A 19,383-nucleotide genomic window follows, 5' to 3' on the forward strand; every position below is an offset into this window, starting at 1 on the left:
CATAAACTGAATCTAATCAGAGACCAAAAGCTATTAGCCTCTGTCTCTAAAATCATGAAGAGAAATGCGATAACGTCCACCAGAGGAGAAAAACACTGGACTAGCTGCACTGGTGTGATTCACAAACTGTTGCTACACTGTGTCTATGTGAATAGTTTCCATTCACACTGGTGTATTAAGGTTCATGCAGCAGACACATATACAGATTAAAACCTTTAATTAAAACTATTTTTTTTCTCCTTTTGTGATGATGGAAATAGAGGATAGATTAGAACTGCTGAAAAGAAAGTGTATTAGACATATAAAAGTAATAGGAAATTACAATAACTAGACATGTTTTGGTTGAAAATGGTAATAAGATTGGTGTTGATAAAGCTGATGATTTTATTACCTCCTCCTCTGCCACAAGCGCTCCCTGCTCCACCGTTTGATTGTTGGTTTCTTTATTCTGAAACATGAGAGAGAGAGGGAGAGAGAGAGACAGAGAGAGAGACATAGGGAGAGAGAGATGGTGGTTATAACCTACAGAGCCTCCAGGTGAATATCTATTACTCAATATAATGCAGCATTTGAAACTGATGTCTGATATCCCCCTGGCAAACATGCACAATGGAGATAGGACACATCTTGATATATATGTCCACAAAAACCCATTTGGTATGTGAACAGTCCATGCGCAGCCACACACACAGTTACACACACACACACACACACACACACACACACAGCCACACACACACAATGTACCTGTGCAATTCTTTCCAGTCCCATATTGTAGCGTTTGTTCTCGCCCTCTCTCAGTTTCTTCAGAGCCACTCTCACCTCTCCGATGAATTCATTTCGTCCGAGCCTGTCCATGTCACATACACACAGCCTTCGTACACAAAACAGGCACACACACACATACACACAAGCAAAGGGAAACAGAAGAGAAGCAGGTGAGTCAGAAAAGTTACAGATGAACCTTGCCACTGCTTTGCTGTGCTCATTACTGGGAAGCAAGTGAAGACTGTGCCAAATACATCCAAAGCACGTCTGAAAATCAATCAGCAGCCTCATGAATTATGAGAAGTTGTACGATTGCTGAGGGTTTCCAGAGGATTTCAATCACTTCCTTCTTGGCTGTTACTCCATCAGACACTAATTTGTCATAACCGAAACATGTGAGAAGAAAGAATGTGCTTGAAGCAGGTAATCTGTTTTCCTTCTGCATTTCCCTGAACTGAAAGCACAAACGGATTTCATGTTGTACACATGTATATATTTCAAGTGTGTTTTGTGGCTTTAGTATGTTAGGACTGAGTTTGGAGATATTCTGTGATACTCAAAATTATGATTGAATAAGAGAAACTAATCTGCCAGGCTGTTTACGAGTTCTGCTCTCTGTGCTGCTGCTACCGCAGAGGCACGGTTGAACTGAATGAATTTTTTACTCATGTTCGCATCGATCAAAATTGGCATTTGCCCGTCCAATGGATGAAGGTAGTCTGCATAAATGTGGAAGTGTGTATGTGTGTAGTTTCAAGATGTGAGCATGAAATTAATTATGACTGTCTTTGTGAGACAAAATTAAATAAAACTGAAGAGCTCGATTACTTCCACCTTCAAATTTTAAAAGAGACAACTGAATAAATATCTCCTTCTATAGCGCTACAGTTCTGTAAAATGATTTCTTCCACAGAGCGCACTTATTCATACTGATGGTGATGTTTGATGGAGGGTGAATATTCAATCAGCTACGGTAGAGTCTTCACAGCGCATCACCTGCTACAATATTCCGTCTGTGCTCAAATATTCCCAGATGGATTCTTGCTGCTCTTGATTTCTCCCCCCTATCACTCTCTATTCTCAACCTCTCGCTCTCTGTTCACAGACAGACACACTCGCAAACACACACACCTTCCACCTCGTCCTGTTCTCTTCCTGTCCCTCTGACATTTGGACATTTGACATGTTGGTTCCAGCCTTTTAGTCATAACTGATGAGTATCTCTAGCAGAAGCTTCAGAATAACTCTGACTCATGACCACAGCTGTCACATGATTTATGTGCCTTTGCTCTGTCATACATGTCAGGTGCCTGCGATGAAACGGAGGTTGTGGTGAAATGTGACACCAGCCAAACTTTTGGCTTCTTCTGTGAAAAAAAGCTCCATCCGTTTCCTCGCACCCGCTCCCACAATTTTCCGGCTTTAGAATTCCTCTAAAAATCAAACAGATGCTCATGGAATCTGTTCAAACTGCGGTGCCAAAGTCGCTGACAAAATCTGTCTCCTGAGTTACATTAGATTAGCAGGGTGTTTTAGCGCGTCTGCGTGGTGTCTGTACTTGTGAAAGTATCTCTTTAATGGTCTCACACAAGTAGGAAGAGTGTCAATAAGATTGACTTTGATGACAACACTGATCACCTTTGCAATGGTATTTCTAAAAAGGTCATTAGCATAAAATATAGACTTCACTCGCATGTCAAACTTTATATACTTAGTGAATCCCCATTAGACGGCCATTGATTTGTTATGCCATATTGCTTTTAATTCCATGTTAAACGGATTTGTGTGATTAAAGGCTTAACTCTATATTTGGGCATTACTTCATGTTCCCAAATATTAATTGAACTGTTCAAGTCAATGTGAATGATACAGTATGTTAAATACCAGATAAAGTGTTTAAGACTTTAATATTGTGCAGATAAACTGCATGGCTGCTTAAAATCATACTCTGTGGATTTTTGGGGAAAAATACCAACAATACATATGTTTTATAATATTAAAGATGCCGATCTAACTTTAATACCAGACCATATTTTCAGAAAGTCAAAAGAGCTTTCTATTGAACACTAATGAACAAATTTTTTCTGAAAAAAAAAAACAATCTGTAGTCACACTAGCAGCTCTGTGATACTGTACGTAGATGCAGAGGAGTCTAACTTTGAACTAAATGCTGACATCAGCATGCTCATAATGACAATGCTAACATGCTGATAGTTAGCAGATGTAATGTTTATTTTACCACATTAGCATGCTAACATTTCCAAATTAGCAATAACCACACAGAGTAAAGCTGGGCTGATGTCATTAGTTTTGCAGGTGTTTGGTCATAAACAAAAGCATTGGATGAATCAAAATGTTGGCCTCAGGAGGAAAAGTGGGGGGGGGGGGGGGGGGGGGGGTGACCAAAGGATTGATCAGTTAGGATTGATCCTCTAAGGATCAGAAATGTCTGTACAAAATTTCATGGCAATCCATTGTTGAGATATTTTAGTCTGGACCAAAGTGGACTGACCAACTGACATGCTGCTAGTATGGCCAATAAAGCAACCCCAGCTAAAAATATCATTCACACCAACAGCTAACACTTAATCAAAGTATTTTTTTTTCTGATCATGTACCCGACTGTACATCTAACCTGAGGTGTCCAGTAGGCAATTTCAGCCTCGCCTTCCATCCAAAACCAAATCAAGTCCTAGATTTGTCCCTATCTCCTCACAGCCGAGGACAGTGCATCTATTACAAAGCCCGACAGAGGGATAGAGAGATAGAGGGAAGAAATTGAGAGGAGAGAGCCTAGACCTGGCACTGACATCATGCTGGTAGTTCCTTAACACACACACACACACACACACACACACACACACACACGATCTCTTGATACCCACCTCTCATCACAACACCTCCACATGCTCCATCTCTCCTCTGTTCACTGGCAGCCTGATAATCATTTTAGTGATAAAAGCCACAAGGCGTCTTAAATATGAGATTCTCCCCAAGGTATGCATTCATGCACAATTCACCTCAATTTTTTTGCGCATTAGAGTGCACATAAAAGGGTTGTGTCATTAAAATGAGGGGAAGGATTGGGGCTCCACATTATCACTGTCACTGCTTTCTAAATCATTTGAAATTTGCCCAAAGGCAGAGGCAGACTGCAGCAACTGATAGGGAAATTTAGACCTAATCTCAAAATCATGTCAGCCTCACTGCAATAAAACAATCTTCAGAGGAACTCAGTTCGTCTCGTATTCAGACTTCAAAGGACACTGATAAATCTACTTGTTCCCGCTGCAGTTTCTTTTTGTTTCAGGTATTTTCTAGAAGATTGTGACGGCTCAAAATATCAGGCTAGAAACAAGCTGACTCTTCCGGGAGATAAGTAAAAAGTTTCTTTCAAACGCTTTAAGACAATTATGATTTTAAGATTTAATAACAGACTATATTACTTGTCATAATGGAGATTTTTGCATTGTATTCCAATTCGGTTGACTTTTAGCTCAAGACCTGAGCACCTCAGGCAGCCTGGCTGCACCAATTAAAGGATTAGCCTGTATGAGGCCAACCGTGACGTCTGGATTGAGGACATCAGTTATTAGTTTACTCAGCTGGTTCATTCTTAATAACAGACTGGACCTCTAGTAGATAAAGTCTGCACACTGAGGAATGGAATTGTTGAATACAGTATAAAAAATAAATGCCATTACAACCTTTTTTCTTGAAGCCATTTCATAACCAGCATCTATTTTGCTCTCCTTCTCTATTTAGGTGCATTTTGCCTCAGAATAATGGCTTTACATAATCATTGTAACTGCAAATGAGCGAATGAATGGCAAAATATAAATATATAAAGAAATGCTCAAATCCAGTATTCTTCCTCCACTGTGTGTGCTACATAACTCTTTTTACATTTGTCCTCCAGTACAAAGAACGGTGCTGTAGAACGGACTTGACACCAAAGAAATTTTTAATGACTCAAAAGTTCTTGGCTGCATTCCAGCTTTTATCACCATCTCTGATGTGGGCTCAAGTGAAAAATAGTAAGAAACTTGAATGAAAACACTGCTCAGAAAGTGAAATTGGTTTGTTCTGACTGCAGTATGACCCAGTTTAACTATAACCCTTGCACTGTCCAGCCCTTCAGGCAGGTCTACAAAGAGACTGAGTCTGGGCAGAGTCCAGAGTCCTCCTGCTCATCCGTGCACAGAGCATGAGGATCAAAGAGTACAGCATCCCCTCCTCGGTGTCCTGCTGGGATCGGCGGAGCGGGATGCAGCAGGGCACAACCCAATGAGTAAACATCTCTCCAGAGATCCTCCTCTGTTTCTCCATCCTCTGACTGTTCACTGCTTTCTGTGGAGTAATGAGAACAAAGTCTGTCTGCTGGCTGAGGTATCATGCTGGCGCCTGAACGCATCCTGAGAGAGTTTGAGCAGATTTTCTTCCTTTCTCTATCTCTGTCTGTCGCTTGCTCTTCCCCAACACTCCCTCACTGTCAGACATCTTTTCATTCACTCCCTCTTGTTGGCTGTCTCACATATTTCTCACTGTCCTCATTCTTTCGTTTTTTGGCTCCCTTTTGAGTAAACTCCTCCCAATCATTCGCCTTTTCTCCCAGCTAAGTGAACTTCCTCATTCATCACGTTATCCATCTCACTACTCTCTCTTTTCCCCTCTGTACAACCCCACTCCCCCTTCAACTGACCCTTGGATTCTCTCCATCACTCTATTGTGTCATCTTCCTTGTTCTTGGCCCCCTTAGCCCCCCCCCCCCCATCTGTCACTTGACATCATTCATGCTTTTCCTCCTGCTCTCTTTGTTGATCTTGGCAGTCATCTCTCTCTCACTTCATCTCTTGCTTGACAGTGGTCACACTCCTCTTCCTCCTCCTCTTCTCCCTCGTTTTGGCTGCCCATAGCCCCCCTGCTGGTTTGTGTCTGTGAGCTATGTCCTTGAACAGAGGTCAGGTGGTTTCCTCTAGTTTGAGGGGTCTCTCCTCAAGCTGTTGTTTGTGTGTAACTGTGTGTGTTTGTGTGTGTGTGTTTGAGGAGGGAGAGTAAATGCTATTTCTGAATGTGTGCATTTGTAAAAGCTCAAGGACATGTGTTACTGTATATGCGTGTGTGTGTGTGTTTGTGTGAGTGTGTATTTTCTCTAGGTACAGAGGAGGGGTCATGCATGTTCTTTCCTGCCAGTGATTGCCCTTGACATACACACAAGAGGATAAACACACACCTGACTGCTTGTACTTGTGTGTACCGCGCAGACAGGAATCATGTGTATGTGTGTGTGTGCGTGCATTTGTGCTCTTGTTTCCTCAGGATAAACAATGCCATCCAACCCTATTATGCATCTGCTGAGCAAACTGACAATGATTGCACGCAGCGCGCACGTTCACAAACAAAACACAAACGAAACTCCGTCTCTGAATCAACTTACACATGCACATGACACAAGTGCGTCAGCCTTTTTGGGCCAAGATGGCGACGCTTGACCTCAATCGCTCCATATGGGGAGCACTGTGGGGAGCGGAGACTCACCGCACAGCCAACACCTGAACAGTTACCGCAGCAACAGCAAGTGGAACAGTTGGCTGGCATCGCCTGGCTGCAATAATGAATTACCTGGAAAAGCCAACTGGGAGGAACAGACGGCTGCTGGCAGTCCGCTGGAGGATTGGTAGCATGAATCTTCATCTTCCACATAATAAACTGGTCACTTGGCTGTCTGGGGAATAGTGCTAATTGCTGGCCAGAGAGTAACTCAGAGCTGAGCACCTACCTGAGCGTTTTGGTGGTCATGTCAGCTGCTGTGATGCCGTGGTACACCAGCGTTTCGTTCCACACTGGGTTCAGCGTATTCTTCAGGGTTTTTGTGCGTAGCTTGTTTGCCTGAGGAGGAAAGGAAGAGGACGAATGAAAAGAAATTAATGGAGAGGGAAGGATCAAAAAGAGAAAAGAAAGAGTGAGGAATGTTTAAAGGTTGAGGGAGCAACCTCGTCAGATCAAACTGAAAGAATAAAAGATCATGGAAATGGAAGCAAAACAGGGGGGACACTAAAACATCATGAAAGGAGAGAGAGAGTGAAAGAGCAGAGGACATCATTTATCTCTGCCCCTAAGGAAATCGCAGACATCTGCTGCCTACTTTGTAGAGGAGAGTGAGAGGACGCGAGGCTTCCCTCACCTCACCTGTCCGTCTGTCTCCTCCCCAACATGATAAGGCAGTGCATTAGCACTGGCCAGACCTCCAAAACAAGCACTCTGCCTCAAACACAACACAACCCAGCAGCCAATTAAACTGCACAACACAATCAGCATGAAAAATTAAAGCTTTCCAGGAGAGGAAATGCCCATGAGCCCCTAACAGCTTCACCATCCATAAATAAAGTTTGCAGCCACTTGCTGCCTCATTTCCCACAGTTGCCTTCAGGATGTGTTCATCTTGTTATAGCTTTTATTTCAGATTTTCTTTTGTATTTATTTTACTGTTGAATAAACCCTTCAAGAAATGGGGTTTGCATACCAATAAAATGCATTTTTTACAGACTCCCAAGGTAAATACCTGCACACAAATCCTGCAAATCCAAACCTCTGGCTCAAATGACCAAGCGTCACAAAGACACACTCTTGTCATAAAATATGGGTTACTAAGACCTTGTGGAACCAAAAGCAGAACTAATTGGCTGTTCTTAGCTGCAGGAGTGGCTAATTTACTTGACAGTTTTAAATGCATGCCACTTTATTTTTTACCTCTACCCTTTACTACATTTCAGAGTGAAATAAATGTCTGTAGCCTGAAGCTTAATATATACAGTACACTGTCCTGGAGCCAAAAATATTCACTAGAGCACCAAAATTGTATTAATCCACATCTAAAAATAGTCCCCAACCAACGCATTCTCACTCCCATCTCATCACATACGTACGCTTGGTCAGGGACCCCTTGGTGTCACTTTTGAACACACACCTTTTAGCATAATTTTTCATTGTGTGGAGGCAGCATATTTTTTGACTGAATGAACCGCTACATTTATCAACAGCAGCGGAGTTGCCAGGAGGAGATTGGAGTGACGACTGTCACACCAGACAGGGTTTGCATCCAAATTAATTTGTTCAGGCAAAAAAAACGATTTGGTTAAAGGTAGGGAAAGATAGTGCTATACAGTGTTTAATAAAGAAAAAGTTGACTGTGGCTACAGAACCATATGCGGTCTCACCCCATATATGTCAACAGAACAGGCTGCGGTCTCCTTGACTCGTGTAAACTTTCAACGCAGTAGAGAATACTGATAGTTTATTGGACTACCATGCACGTTGAAAAATAACACTAAAAGCGACCAAGGGGTACTGACCAAGCGTCCATAAGTGATGACTTGGGGGTGAAAACTGGTTGCCCCAACAAATGTCCAGTTGTTTTAGTGAATTACTGAGTTTTTTTTTATTTTAGGAAACTATACTGTATTTGTGACCTGTTCTTAAAGATTTACATCCTCAGGAGGAACAAATTGGCTCAGGCCAGACAAGCTGAGAGAGACTGAAAACACTGAGAGCCAGACTCACACATTGTTGGTTTTGGTCGTTTCATGCGAATTGTTGACAATGAGAAAAATATGGAATATCGCAATTATTTTTTAAACTATCCAACAATATGCAAAGTGGGCACAAATATTACGACGTTAAAATGGTGACAATTATTCAACATTACTTTAGTGGTGTTGCTGCTTTTATTTAAGTACAGGGTCTTCCACCACTAGTGGTCATGCAAAATTATACTGAGCATATAATCTGAATATCCACCTGGTAGAGAAAATGAGTAGCCTATTCTCCAACATATTCCTGCCTATGTCTGAAGCTTCACAGATAAAAAAATAAACTTCATCTCCCTCAGTCTCTCTTGTTTCCTTTCTGCCACAGTCAGCCTCTTGCTACAATGCCTCAGGGCCAGATGCTGAACCCTCTCTTCTATCTTCTCTCTCTTGGTCTGTTTGTGTCCCCCACATCCCATTGTTCTGCCTGTGCCCCCCCCTCATCACTGCCCCCCTTTTAATTCTCTATTTTCTGCTGGAAACTTTGGGCTTATCTATGAGAGTCAGCCCTCCAGAGCCCGCTCCACGAAGGGAACAAGTGTTTTCGATTCATGTCATTTGTTTGATTCATTAATGTGCAGGAGGAGCCTTGCACAGGCAGAGTCACGACTCGCTGTGATGTTGCACAGCTGTATGTGTGCCAGCAAAACTCAACAGAACAAATATTTCACAAATAACCATCACTCCTTATTGACTGAATTGGGTTGGTTTTCTGAGCACATCTTACCAAACACTCCATCTACAAACATTTAAAACACCAGCTCCCTCTTCCTGCCCTCTGTCCCTCCCTGCCTCCATTTTCCCCTTACACCAGTGCTTTTGCATCTGTTTCTAAATGTTTTATCTCTAACCCTCCATCTGTCCATCACATTCTCCCTCCTTTCTCTCCATTTGTCTGCATGGATCTTTTTACTTATTTCATGCTCTCCCTCTCGCTCTCTTTCTCGCTCTCTCAGTCCCTACTTCCCAGAGCCAAGAGTGAACACAGTCTGGCTGTGAGTGAATCTCCCCTGCACCTCGATTAGAAATGGGCAGATAATATACCAGTAACCACCACGGGCACCAAGAACTACCGTGTTTGCGCATGTTTGTGTGTGAGAAAGAGAGAGGCAGTGATAGAGAGAGAGCGAGGGATGAAGGGAGCATCTCTGTGTGACTGTGACTAAAGCCTTAGCATGTGTCTGCATATACGCAAGGTCATGCGCCGCATGTGTTGCAGCATGTGTTTGACACCGCAAGACAGCCTGCTTGACTGTACACTGGTTAAAGAGTGTGTGCTAGAGGACGTCAGAGTGAGAAAGGAGGACAATGCGTGGGGACTGAGGGGACGTGTGCGTCTGCTCTCAGTATTTTGACAACTCAGTTCTCCACAGAAACTGAAACCTTTTGTGTTCGGGATTATTCATTGTAACGCTTGCACGCTGAGTCTGAATGTGGACATGAGTAGGTCTGTGAGTGTGGATCTGCCATCTTCACTTCTTCGTGTGCACGCTTCCACTTTTCAAGTGTCGTGCCCACCTCACTTCACCCCACCCCCCGTCTGGTGGGTATTTAACAAACGGAGGTTCATGGTTACTTACTTACTCGTTGACGCTTTCTCCGAGTCCCCCCCACCACCACCACCATCACAACTAACACCACCACCACCCCTCTCCCCCCATCAACACCCGCCTGTTGACGTGAGCGGTGTAACAATCCTCCCTGTTTCCATGACAACCACCTGCTGCTGTCCTCCCCTCATCTGTCTCTCCCTCCCTCCCTTTCTCCACCACCCCCCCTCCCCCTTTCCTCCCTCTCAGTTGTCTCCCTTCTTTCCACACTCTGTTGGTATTTCAAGGTCAAAGAGGGTCACGGCCAGATAGTGAGATAGAGACAGAGATAGGGGTGGGAAGTGGGGAAAGGAGAGCGATAACAATGGGAGAGAAGACAGACAGAGGAAGGCTGGAGGACAAAAATCCCCCAGACGTTGTTATTGTTAGCACCTTAGACCTCAGACAGTAGCCTCATTCAACCTATCTTGGCTCGACGCTTATCATAACCTCATTTTGTGTCAACCTTGAGCCAAAATGGCCGACAACAGGTTGCATTCTGCCCGAGCTGGGGGGGCTGCTGTTGTGGTGAGCCTTATCTTCTCTGCTGCTTGAGCTGAAAACAAGACAAGAGCAGTGCAGCAGACCAGAACGTGTTTGTGCTCGATAAAGCAGAGCATTGGACGAGCCACATTAAGTAGTAACCAACCGAAATGCTCCCTGCTCAACGGATTGAAACGACACACTAAATTAGTCCGCTGCCATGTTACATTTTCTGCGAGCGCATTTTGACCTTTTCACGGTGTCTAATCAACAAGAATCGACAAGGGAGACGATTGTTTACAAAAAGTAAATCACTGTTTTTGTTTTTGTATTTGAATAATATACGATATGTTTCTAATTTTTTAGTATTTTCAATGAATTATCTTCTTTTACCAGCAGTTTCTGTGTGATGTGGGACTTCATGAGGGAGTGTCAATGTCTGGGACAGCCCAGTGTGGTAGCATGTTACGTTAATTGCCGCTGAGGTAAGGTTGGAGCAGTGACCTTGCTAGCCCCGGGGAGAAGATGAAGCTTGACGTATGGATCAGCCAGCCCATTGGAGTCCATGGCTTTCAGTCCCTGTGGACACAAGCGTGCACACACAAACACACAAACACACACACACACACACACACACATACATACTATAGTATCAAAGGTGACGTCATCATGCCCTCAAACACTTCACACAACTGACTGGGGTCTGAAAAAGACAGTGAATATGACAGCCCTCCTCTACTGTAGTAGTACATCTCAACAGCGCTTCCGGGTGTTACTTTCCATGCCATTATTTTCTATCCTCCTCAACTCCTTTATGTTGTCTTAAAGGGAACCACTAGATTTACATAATTAACACCAAATAACAGTACGCAATATGTAATACAACATTTGTGTGTTTGTTTGATGGCCGTACCAAATTTGCCTGCCACAGCAATGGGGCAACATTATCCAACATTTCAAAGTGCCATGAGATGATTTTGCTTTGAATTGACAAGCTGCAGAGGGTGTGTGGCGAACATGTTACTTTAAAAAGGAGAGAGAAAGCAGTCTGACGTCTTGTGCAAACATAAAAGCATTACAGGAGAATTGTTTTCATTGGGACGTCAAGGAGGATTATGCAACCACACACACACACACACACACGCACACGCACACACACAGTCTGTTTATATGAAGAAGATATTAAAATTGTGTACCTTTGCCTTGTGAATAGTACAATGAAGACAGTTGTTCTCCTGATCAAAGAGCAGGCTGAACTCCAACGTTCCCAGGTAGGCTGAAAACATCACAAACCATGGCAATTACTGCCAGTAAGGCAGGGGGCAGACACACTCAGTGACACATACGCACTCAAAAGCTCTGAGTCATATTTGTAGCAGATGGCTTCTTAAAAACATGACGCTGCCTAATATGAATTGATCTGTCTTGTTTGATTACTGTTTGGTCGAGAGCAGAAACTTCCAGGCTGTGTCCCACTATTGCACTGTTGTCTAATAAATCATCAGAGGCGCCGTGTCACATAAAGTCGGGGTGACAAACACTTTTGGAAAAATGCTTGACTCCACAATTACTTTGCAAGCATATGTTGTGAATCTGAGGCAAAAGGCAGAAACTCAGTTTGAGTTTTTCTGCTGCATTGCTTTAGTTTTCACATGAATAAACATAAACACACAAACCAAATACACAATACTAAACAACTTTACCACCACAAAACTTTGTTCACCCCACACAGAACTCACTGTCATCATCATCAGAGTCAAACACCTCCTCCCTGTCTGCATCGTTGTCCCCCCTCCTCTCCCCGTCCTTGTATACCCCACCCGTCTCCCCGTTGAAAGTCTCCTCTTTCAGGATCTTCTTCTCCCTCGGAGGTGGCGGCGTGCAGGGGTAGTCGTGGAAACGGGGGAAAAAGTCTGAGATCTGTGGGATGGGGAGGATGGGGCCCGGGCACACGTTGATGGCGAAGTGCTCCTGCATAGAGATCTTGACGGGCGAGGGAGGGGGCAGAGCGGTGGAGTGGGGCGTCGCCGAGGGGGAGGAGGCGGATGAGGAAGGGGTGGAGGTGGAGGAAGGGGGAATGGCCAGGTGAGAGGTAGAGGGGGGCGGTGGGGGTTTGGAGACGCTCATGTGGACTGTCGAACGGGACTGGTGAGGCGGAGAGAGAGAGACAGAGAGAGAGAGAGAAACGAAGGAGGTGAGATAGACAGAGATTAACAGATGGGATCTTTGCACAAGCTCAAAACTAAAAGAGAAAAACTAAACAATACAGACACATCCTTCCACCTCCTCAGAGTTTCCAACTTTCCACTTTCTGTGAGCCGGGAGGTCAATTCTATTCAAGGCAAGTCAACACTAGCAATGTGTTGAAATTCACAACACATCTGAAACATCCTGGAGAAAGGCGAAAACACGTTTCCGTTTTCATCCGTTGATGCAATCCTGACTTCTCAAAAGCCAAAATAGAATTTTCCAGACTCTTTGGCACTTCAGGTGTGACTCACACAATGTGTCAGCACACCAAGTCTGTGCTCTGAATGAATATTCAAATGTAGTGCTGTAAAGTATGGACAAGTGATGTCACTTGTGTATCTGCACTTAACTCTAATCCTTCCCTTATCTCTCTCCTTCACTTCTCTCTCTCTCTCATCAACTAGTCCCCTGAGTAATATTTACATAATACTATTTGAAGCCCTTCTCAGTCCTTAGCATATTTGTCACTACACGAAGCGTAATAACTGTTACCAAACTTGAGCCTAGTTAAGCCAAATGTGATCATTTCCTGTTCCTCACAGTGATGAAGAGATTCTGAAGACACGTTTTCTCTAATGCACTCCCTCAGTGCTGCTGTGTCTTTATTATTTCAAGAACTGATTTGATTCTAATGATCACAGAGACTAACTTCAAACTGGGACGTGACAATGGTCCCTTTGTTTACTGGTGCTGGCCCAGATTAAACTTCTAAAAGCAATCACTTAATCTAAATGACACTCAATTTGTGTGAGAATTAGATGAAAATAAAGAACTAGATAATAATAAAAAAAATTCAACATAGTCTCTACTTAAAACATAAGGGGGTAGACAAAACAACAAATCAATTTTTATGAACAAGTATTTTCACAATGTGACAATCACCATTGCAGACGCTGCTACATCTGAGGATGCATGTCACTTGTCATCCCCCTATATATTGCATATGTCCATCATGTTGCTGCTGCTTAATGTCATCTTGCAGCCTCTGCTCCTTCATGTCTGTGCAGTTTGTCAGTGTTTAGCAAATGTCATCATGATTCTCAAGACTATTTTCCTCCCAAATTAAATCATTTTTCTCTTATAGTTTTCGCCTCATGCAGCTGTTATGTGGGTGCAAATTATTAGCGCATTTGAGGCCCTGTTATTTGTATGGTGTTGCTTTGTAAAAGGGATAAAACTAACAATTATTAATTCAATCAATGGTTAGTGTATTTATTATTTTTTTTTGTGTTTTGATTGTTTGTTAATTTTATAAAACGTCAGAAAATTATGGAAAATATGTGGCACAAGTTCCCAAGAGCCCCAGCTTCAAATTGCTTGTTTTGTCTGACTTAAAATCCACAGATATTTATTTACAGTGAAATTAAATAGAGAAAATCACCATTCCCTAAATTTGGGAAGCTGGAAATAGAGAATGATTAGCATTTTGTCAAAATTGATGCAAACAAATTTTCTGTCAATTGACTAATTGACATCAAGGTAATGTCTCGGCTTGTTTTCAAGCACTTAAGTCAGTATGGTCTGCCTTTGCAAATCAGTCTTTTTGGATAAAGTTGTGTTTAAGTTGTGTGATAAGATGTTTTTGAATGCTCTTCTATGTTTCCATATGCAGTGTGCGTGTTGCCAATAGAGCAGAGTCTGCCTTTAAATTGAAAGTGTCTTCGTTGTATGGAGAAGCCATGCAAAAATTAGCAACTGATTAAAACTGGTACTAATGTGATTCTTCTGTGTAGGTAATAACAAAAATACAACTAAAACACCAGTAAGATTTAGTGTTTAATTGTTTACTTCCATATTGCTATAACTCACCTTTAGTGCATCATAAAATATTGACTCTCTCTTCCTTACATACGCGTTTATACACTGAGGTATAAACAATTGCTAACAATTAAGCCAATATACCATCAATATCCAAACAGATCAAGACTTAACTCAGTTGGAAACTTGCATTTCCTAAAACACATCCCTGCTCCCTCACCATGTGAAGTGACAGTACTTAAACACTCTCTCACACACACACGTGCGTTAAGATCTCACTCAGATAAAGACAGAACTGCCTTTTCCCGTCTTCAATGCCCATACTCATTCAGTCATTCATATTGATCTTATGTAACAACACCCAAATTCACTGCTTGTATACCCACATACAAATGATCACTTGCAGTATGTTGCTTAAAAAACTCATTCGTTCTCTCCCTTCTCACATACAGAGACACGCACATGCAAGTTCGAACACACGCACGCACACACACACACACACACACACAAATATAGCCATCCACAAATACATACCCAGGGACAGTCTTCATCTGTGCCAGCACTCCATCTTTTCTGCTCTCACGTCCTCTGTCTCTCACACACTGAGGAGCATGTACACCAGCTCTGAGTCAATATATCCCTCTGTACTCTCTCTCTCCCTCTCTCTTTCTCTCTCTGTCTCTGTTCATCGTTTTCTCTCCTCCTCTCCTGTCCTCCGTCCCTCCCTCTCTCCCTTCCCCTCCAGTTGTGACGTATCCAGTTAAAATCCCCGTCAGTCGTTCGCAGCTTGTGCATATACTACTGTCATTCACTTTCTCAGCAGTGGGGAGATTTAAGGAAACCCGGGAAAAAGAGGTGTGTGTGCCTGTGCGTGCTTTGGTGGTGGATGGGGTGTGTCTGGCGGGTGGAGAGAGAGAGAAGGAGAAAGTAACAGACAGAAAAGCAGATCAAGACAGAGAGGCAGATGAGGAGACAGACTGAATTCATACAGACACACAGACAAAAACGAAGCAACACCAGCAAACACGCAGAGAGGCAGACATTATATACTACATACTGTATGTAGATGGAGAGGAAAGCGCGTGTGAAAACAGTGAAGGCACACAAAAGGAAATATTGCCCTGGGATGAAAAAAAACTGTACCGGCTGAAGGACAGAGAAAGGAAATTAAATTCAACATGTTGACTGAGCTGAACAAAATACACTGCCAGCCATACAATCACACTGCCAGATTACTTTGTGTTGGCTATGGCCAATATCAGCCAAGCACATGTGTGTATGTGTATGAGTGTGCTTCTGTTTTGTCTGTATGCGTCCAACTGTGGCAGCCCTCATAGTAACGGCTGACACCTGCCACAGTAATAAAATGAATCAGAGACGACAGTGCATCAATAACAGAGGAACTGTGCAGGGTGACACTGCAGTAAATTACTGATGGAGACAGAAATTAATGTCTGAATGAGAAGAATGGGGAATGGATGCGCGGCTGTAAAAGTTTAAACGCAAACTATATAGTGTTTGAGGAGACCCAAGGCTCCTCTTTAAAAACATAAATATATTCAACATTGTTTTATCGGCTTAATACTGAATGATTTTTCCTGCTTATAAACCTGTAAAACATAGTTAAATAAAATGGATTTTCATATGCTCTACAGTTTCTCTGTAATCTTTACATAGCATATGTACCATAACATACTGTACATTTTTTATTCTCTGAAAAAATATTGGTTTTCATTATAGACAAAATACAGCTAGTTAGATACAAAAACTGCAAACTGCAAATCTCTCTTGAGAAAGCGAGCTAAAAACATGTTGCCTTTGTCAAATATAGGAGGAGAGTTCCTTTGATCACAGCACATGGCTGAGGACATAAAAGCCAATTCACATAACATTTAAGTGACACATTACTGGTTGGAAAACCGTCAAAGCATTAATTGATAACTACGTAATTTGCCATGGTTGAAAAGTAACAAATGAACTACAACAAGCGTGGTCAGTGAAATTAATGGTCAGCTGGGGGGAGTATAGGGTGTAAATACATGTGGATTCATGTGCTTGTCTATTTGTAAACACTTCAATTTACTTTGTGCATCTCATTACCATCAGCATTACCTCATCAGTGTTGCGTTAACAGACCATTACACTGTATATTCATTAACTTGCAAAAAGAACATGAGGGCTAAATTAGTTGAAATGGCATAAATGAATACTCAGGCTACTGATGCCAAACTATTTATCTATAAATAGGTGCTTTAGACATGGGCCACATGCTTTCAGTAGCTTGAAATTAATGCAGAAGTGCTCCTGAAATACACCCCTTAGATTAATGGATGTCTGAGTTATTGTCACGCGCACAAGAGGATGAGTCCTCTCATGGTCTTCACTGGTTTCTACAGAGATGCTCTCGCCTGTAGTGAAAATGAAAAAGCATGTGTGCCACTTTACATAGGTGAACTCTCACTCCACCCAGGGCAGCAGCTCTCAGACTGCTGCAGAGCGCTCACAGCTGACCTGCCGACCACCAAACTCTCATACGTTCTCCATGTAGCTGCCCAGCCAAGACACGCACAGCAATCTCAACATGTTTAGGTCATAGGTGATTTAATTACAGATTTCTCATGTACTTCTGTAGGGTTGGTTAACCCAAAAACAATTCTCAATTACCCTAATTTTGTCAGGGTCATAGCTACTATTGAGGACACTGAGAACCGATCCCGACTAGCACATTGTGGAGTTTACATTCTCCAGTTAAAAACCTTAAAATAAATAATGAATAAAAGGGTTCAGTATGTCTCCACTTTTATCACTGGCAGTGTGGAGATGTCAATAACTTTCTTCTAAAATTTCAACTTAAAAGAACTTTGTAATTTGGTTAGAAATTAAATACTAGAGGGCTTTTGATAAAAGAACAACTTTAATTAATTAAAAACTAAACAGCTGCGTCAAAAAGTAGTAGGCTATATGAGAAAATCTCTCTTTGGTATTTGGAGGGTGATGGTGGGGACCTCATTATTTTTCTAAAATCCTATCTATGGCCCGATGTAACCATGCAGATTGTTTAGAGTTTGTAATTTATTTTCTCTGTATTTTACCTCCACCAAAGAGGTTATGTTTTCACCTGTGTTTGTTTTTCTTTGTTTTTTTGTTTGCAGGATAGCACAAAACCTGTTGAGGGGATTGGCCAAGGGCCAGAGAAGACCCCATCACATTTTGGTCCAGATCTGGTTAAAGGGGTGGATTCAGGATTTTTCTAAATCAATTTCCTGCACTTTTTAAATCAGAACTATTTATGGTGTTGAGATCTAGTAGTTTGTCCAGTTTGGTGCAGATCCTTATAGTAATCTGGATCTGGTGGAAGGAAATGTAGGATTGTTTGGCCTTAACAGAGGTATGTTGCTTTGTATGTTTATTTTGATAGAGGTTTTGATACATCCCTGTCTGAAATGTCTGCTGCCACCCAGACAGGTGAGTGGAATTTAGTTTTTACCAAAAAATATGGAAACGGATGGAAAAATGAAACAAAGTTTCAGTTTATTCTAGGTAACCCACATTTCAGTGGTTTTCATTGGAACTACTTTCAATCAAAGACATTGTCCCTCATGATTTTTGTTTGTTTGGGGATTTTTTTATTTGTTTTTCTGTGTGTGCACTTGTTTGTGTAATTTAATTACTGTCCATACGTGGGACTGAAGGTAGCACTAACAGAAGCAGGAAAAGGATATTGCACCCAAGACAATAAGTGCACATGTACAAATGCTACTAACAGAGTAGATTTTGAAGACCAATACCAGTCCTATGTTCATATTTCCATAAAAAGCTAATAATTATTACAATGTTATTATCATCCTTATTGTGTATTAAGGCAATATTTTTAAAATTAAACTGAAAAAGTGACAGGGATGGGCCACTTTAAAGAAGGTAATAAGTAGCCTATATTTGACAGGCACAGGCTTAATTGACACTGTTCCCCAATCACATTCACACCAAACCACATGGATTTGTCTAGTTTTCCTGTGTCCAGGCCAGTTCAGAGGAAGAAATGCAATCAATTGTGCTTGAAGAATGAAGTCTGGACAGTGGCGCTGTGGTATTGATCTTTCTCAGGGGTAAACATTAGGTAGCCTGTCAGATGGATATTTAACACAGTGGCATTGGCCATGAGCTGACAAAGGTAAAGAATAATCAGCAGCATTTGAAGAAAGAAAAAGATATGAGACTCCAACCAGAGGATGAAAAAGTATATACAGAGGTACATACTCAAAATCTTATTTAGAGAAAGGGCATTGAAAAAAAGGAAGGATATAAGAAAAATAAAACGTATGCCCAACCCAAAAGTCCATCCTTGACCATGAGGCACTCGCCCCGCAGCCTCCATGTCAGCATGACTAAAGCATCAACGCCACGTATGTGTATAATATACTGTAAATAATAAACATCTAGAATGAGAGAGAGGATGATTGGTGGGAAGGAGGGAGATGGTACGAGCAATTTGTGGAGGAGCATTCATCCAGTCCTTCTGCATAGCAAGATAATCTCCTCCCATTACTACAGCACAAAGCAGTGCAGGCTTTCCATTAAGTATACAACCATAACCTCCCTTGCTTCTCAGCCAGCCATTAGCTCTGAGATTACTAAGTAAACCTCTACTTAAATACTGTAGCACTAGCGCATGTTGAATTTTTCAATATTTGGCACCACACAGGATGGGAAATTGCATACATTTTCTGATAAAGATCAAAGGAACTGCTCACCATATCCTACACTTCCCTGAAAGTATGAGCAGTTACGTCTCAGCTTTTTACATTTTTTTTAATTGCCATTTTCTGTTTTTTTTTTTATTTACAAAAATGTAACGTTGAGTGCATGTGCCGTAAGAAAGCCTGTATGTTAAAACTGAACTGAAACTGACTCTACATATGCATACTGTACATATATACACACACCGAACA

General features: G+C 42.0%; 1 protein-coding gene across 1 annotated transcript in view; it reads right to left on the reverse strand.

Annotated features, from left to right (window-relative positions):
• The window catches only part of doc2g (double C2-like domains, gamma), a 30,498-nt gene extending 15,425 nt beyond the window's left edge, over nt 1-15,073 (reverse strand). Inside the window, exons 1-7 of the mRNA XM_023418421.2 lie at nt 14,969-15,073; nt 12,166-12,571; nt 11,623-11,702; nt 10,931-11,005; nt 6,548-6,657; nt 748-874; nt 392-448 (exon numbers count right to left, since the gene is read on the reverse strand). Coding sequence (XP_023274189.1) covers nt 392-448; nt 748-874; nt 6,548-6,657; nt 10,931-11,005; nt 11,623-11,702; nt 12,166-12,553 — 837 coding nt within the window. The 5' untranslated portion in view covers nt 12,554-12,571; nt 14,969-15,073. The remainder of the gene's footprint in view (nt 1-391; nt 449-747; nt 875-6,547; nt 6,658-10,930; nt 11,006-11,622; nt 11,703-12,165; nt 12,572-14,968) is intronic.
• Between the last annotated feature and the right edge of the window lie 4,310 nt (nt 15,074-19,383).

Source organism: Seriola lalandi, unplaced genomic scaffold, assembly GCF_002814215.2.
Source record: "Seriola lalandi dorsalis isolate HSWRI2012SDOR001 ecotype SW California unplaced genomic scaffold, Sedor1 jcf7180002054582, whole genome shotgun sequence".
Lineage (NCBI taxonomy): Eukaryota > Metazoa > Chordata > Actinopteri > Carangiformes > Carangidae > Seriola > Seriola lalandi.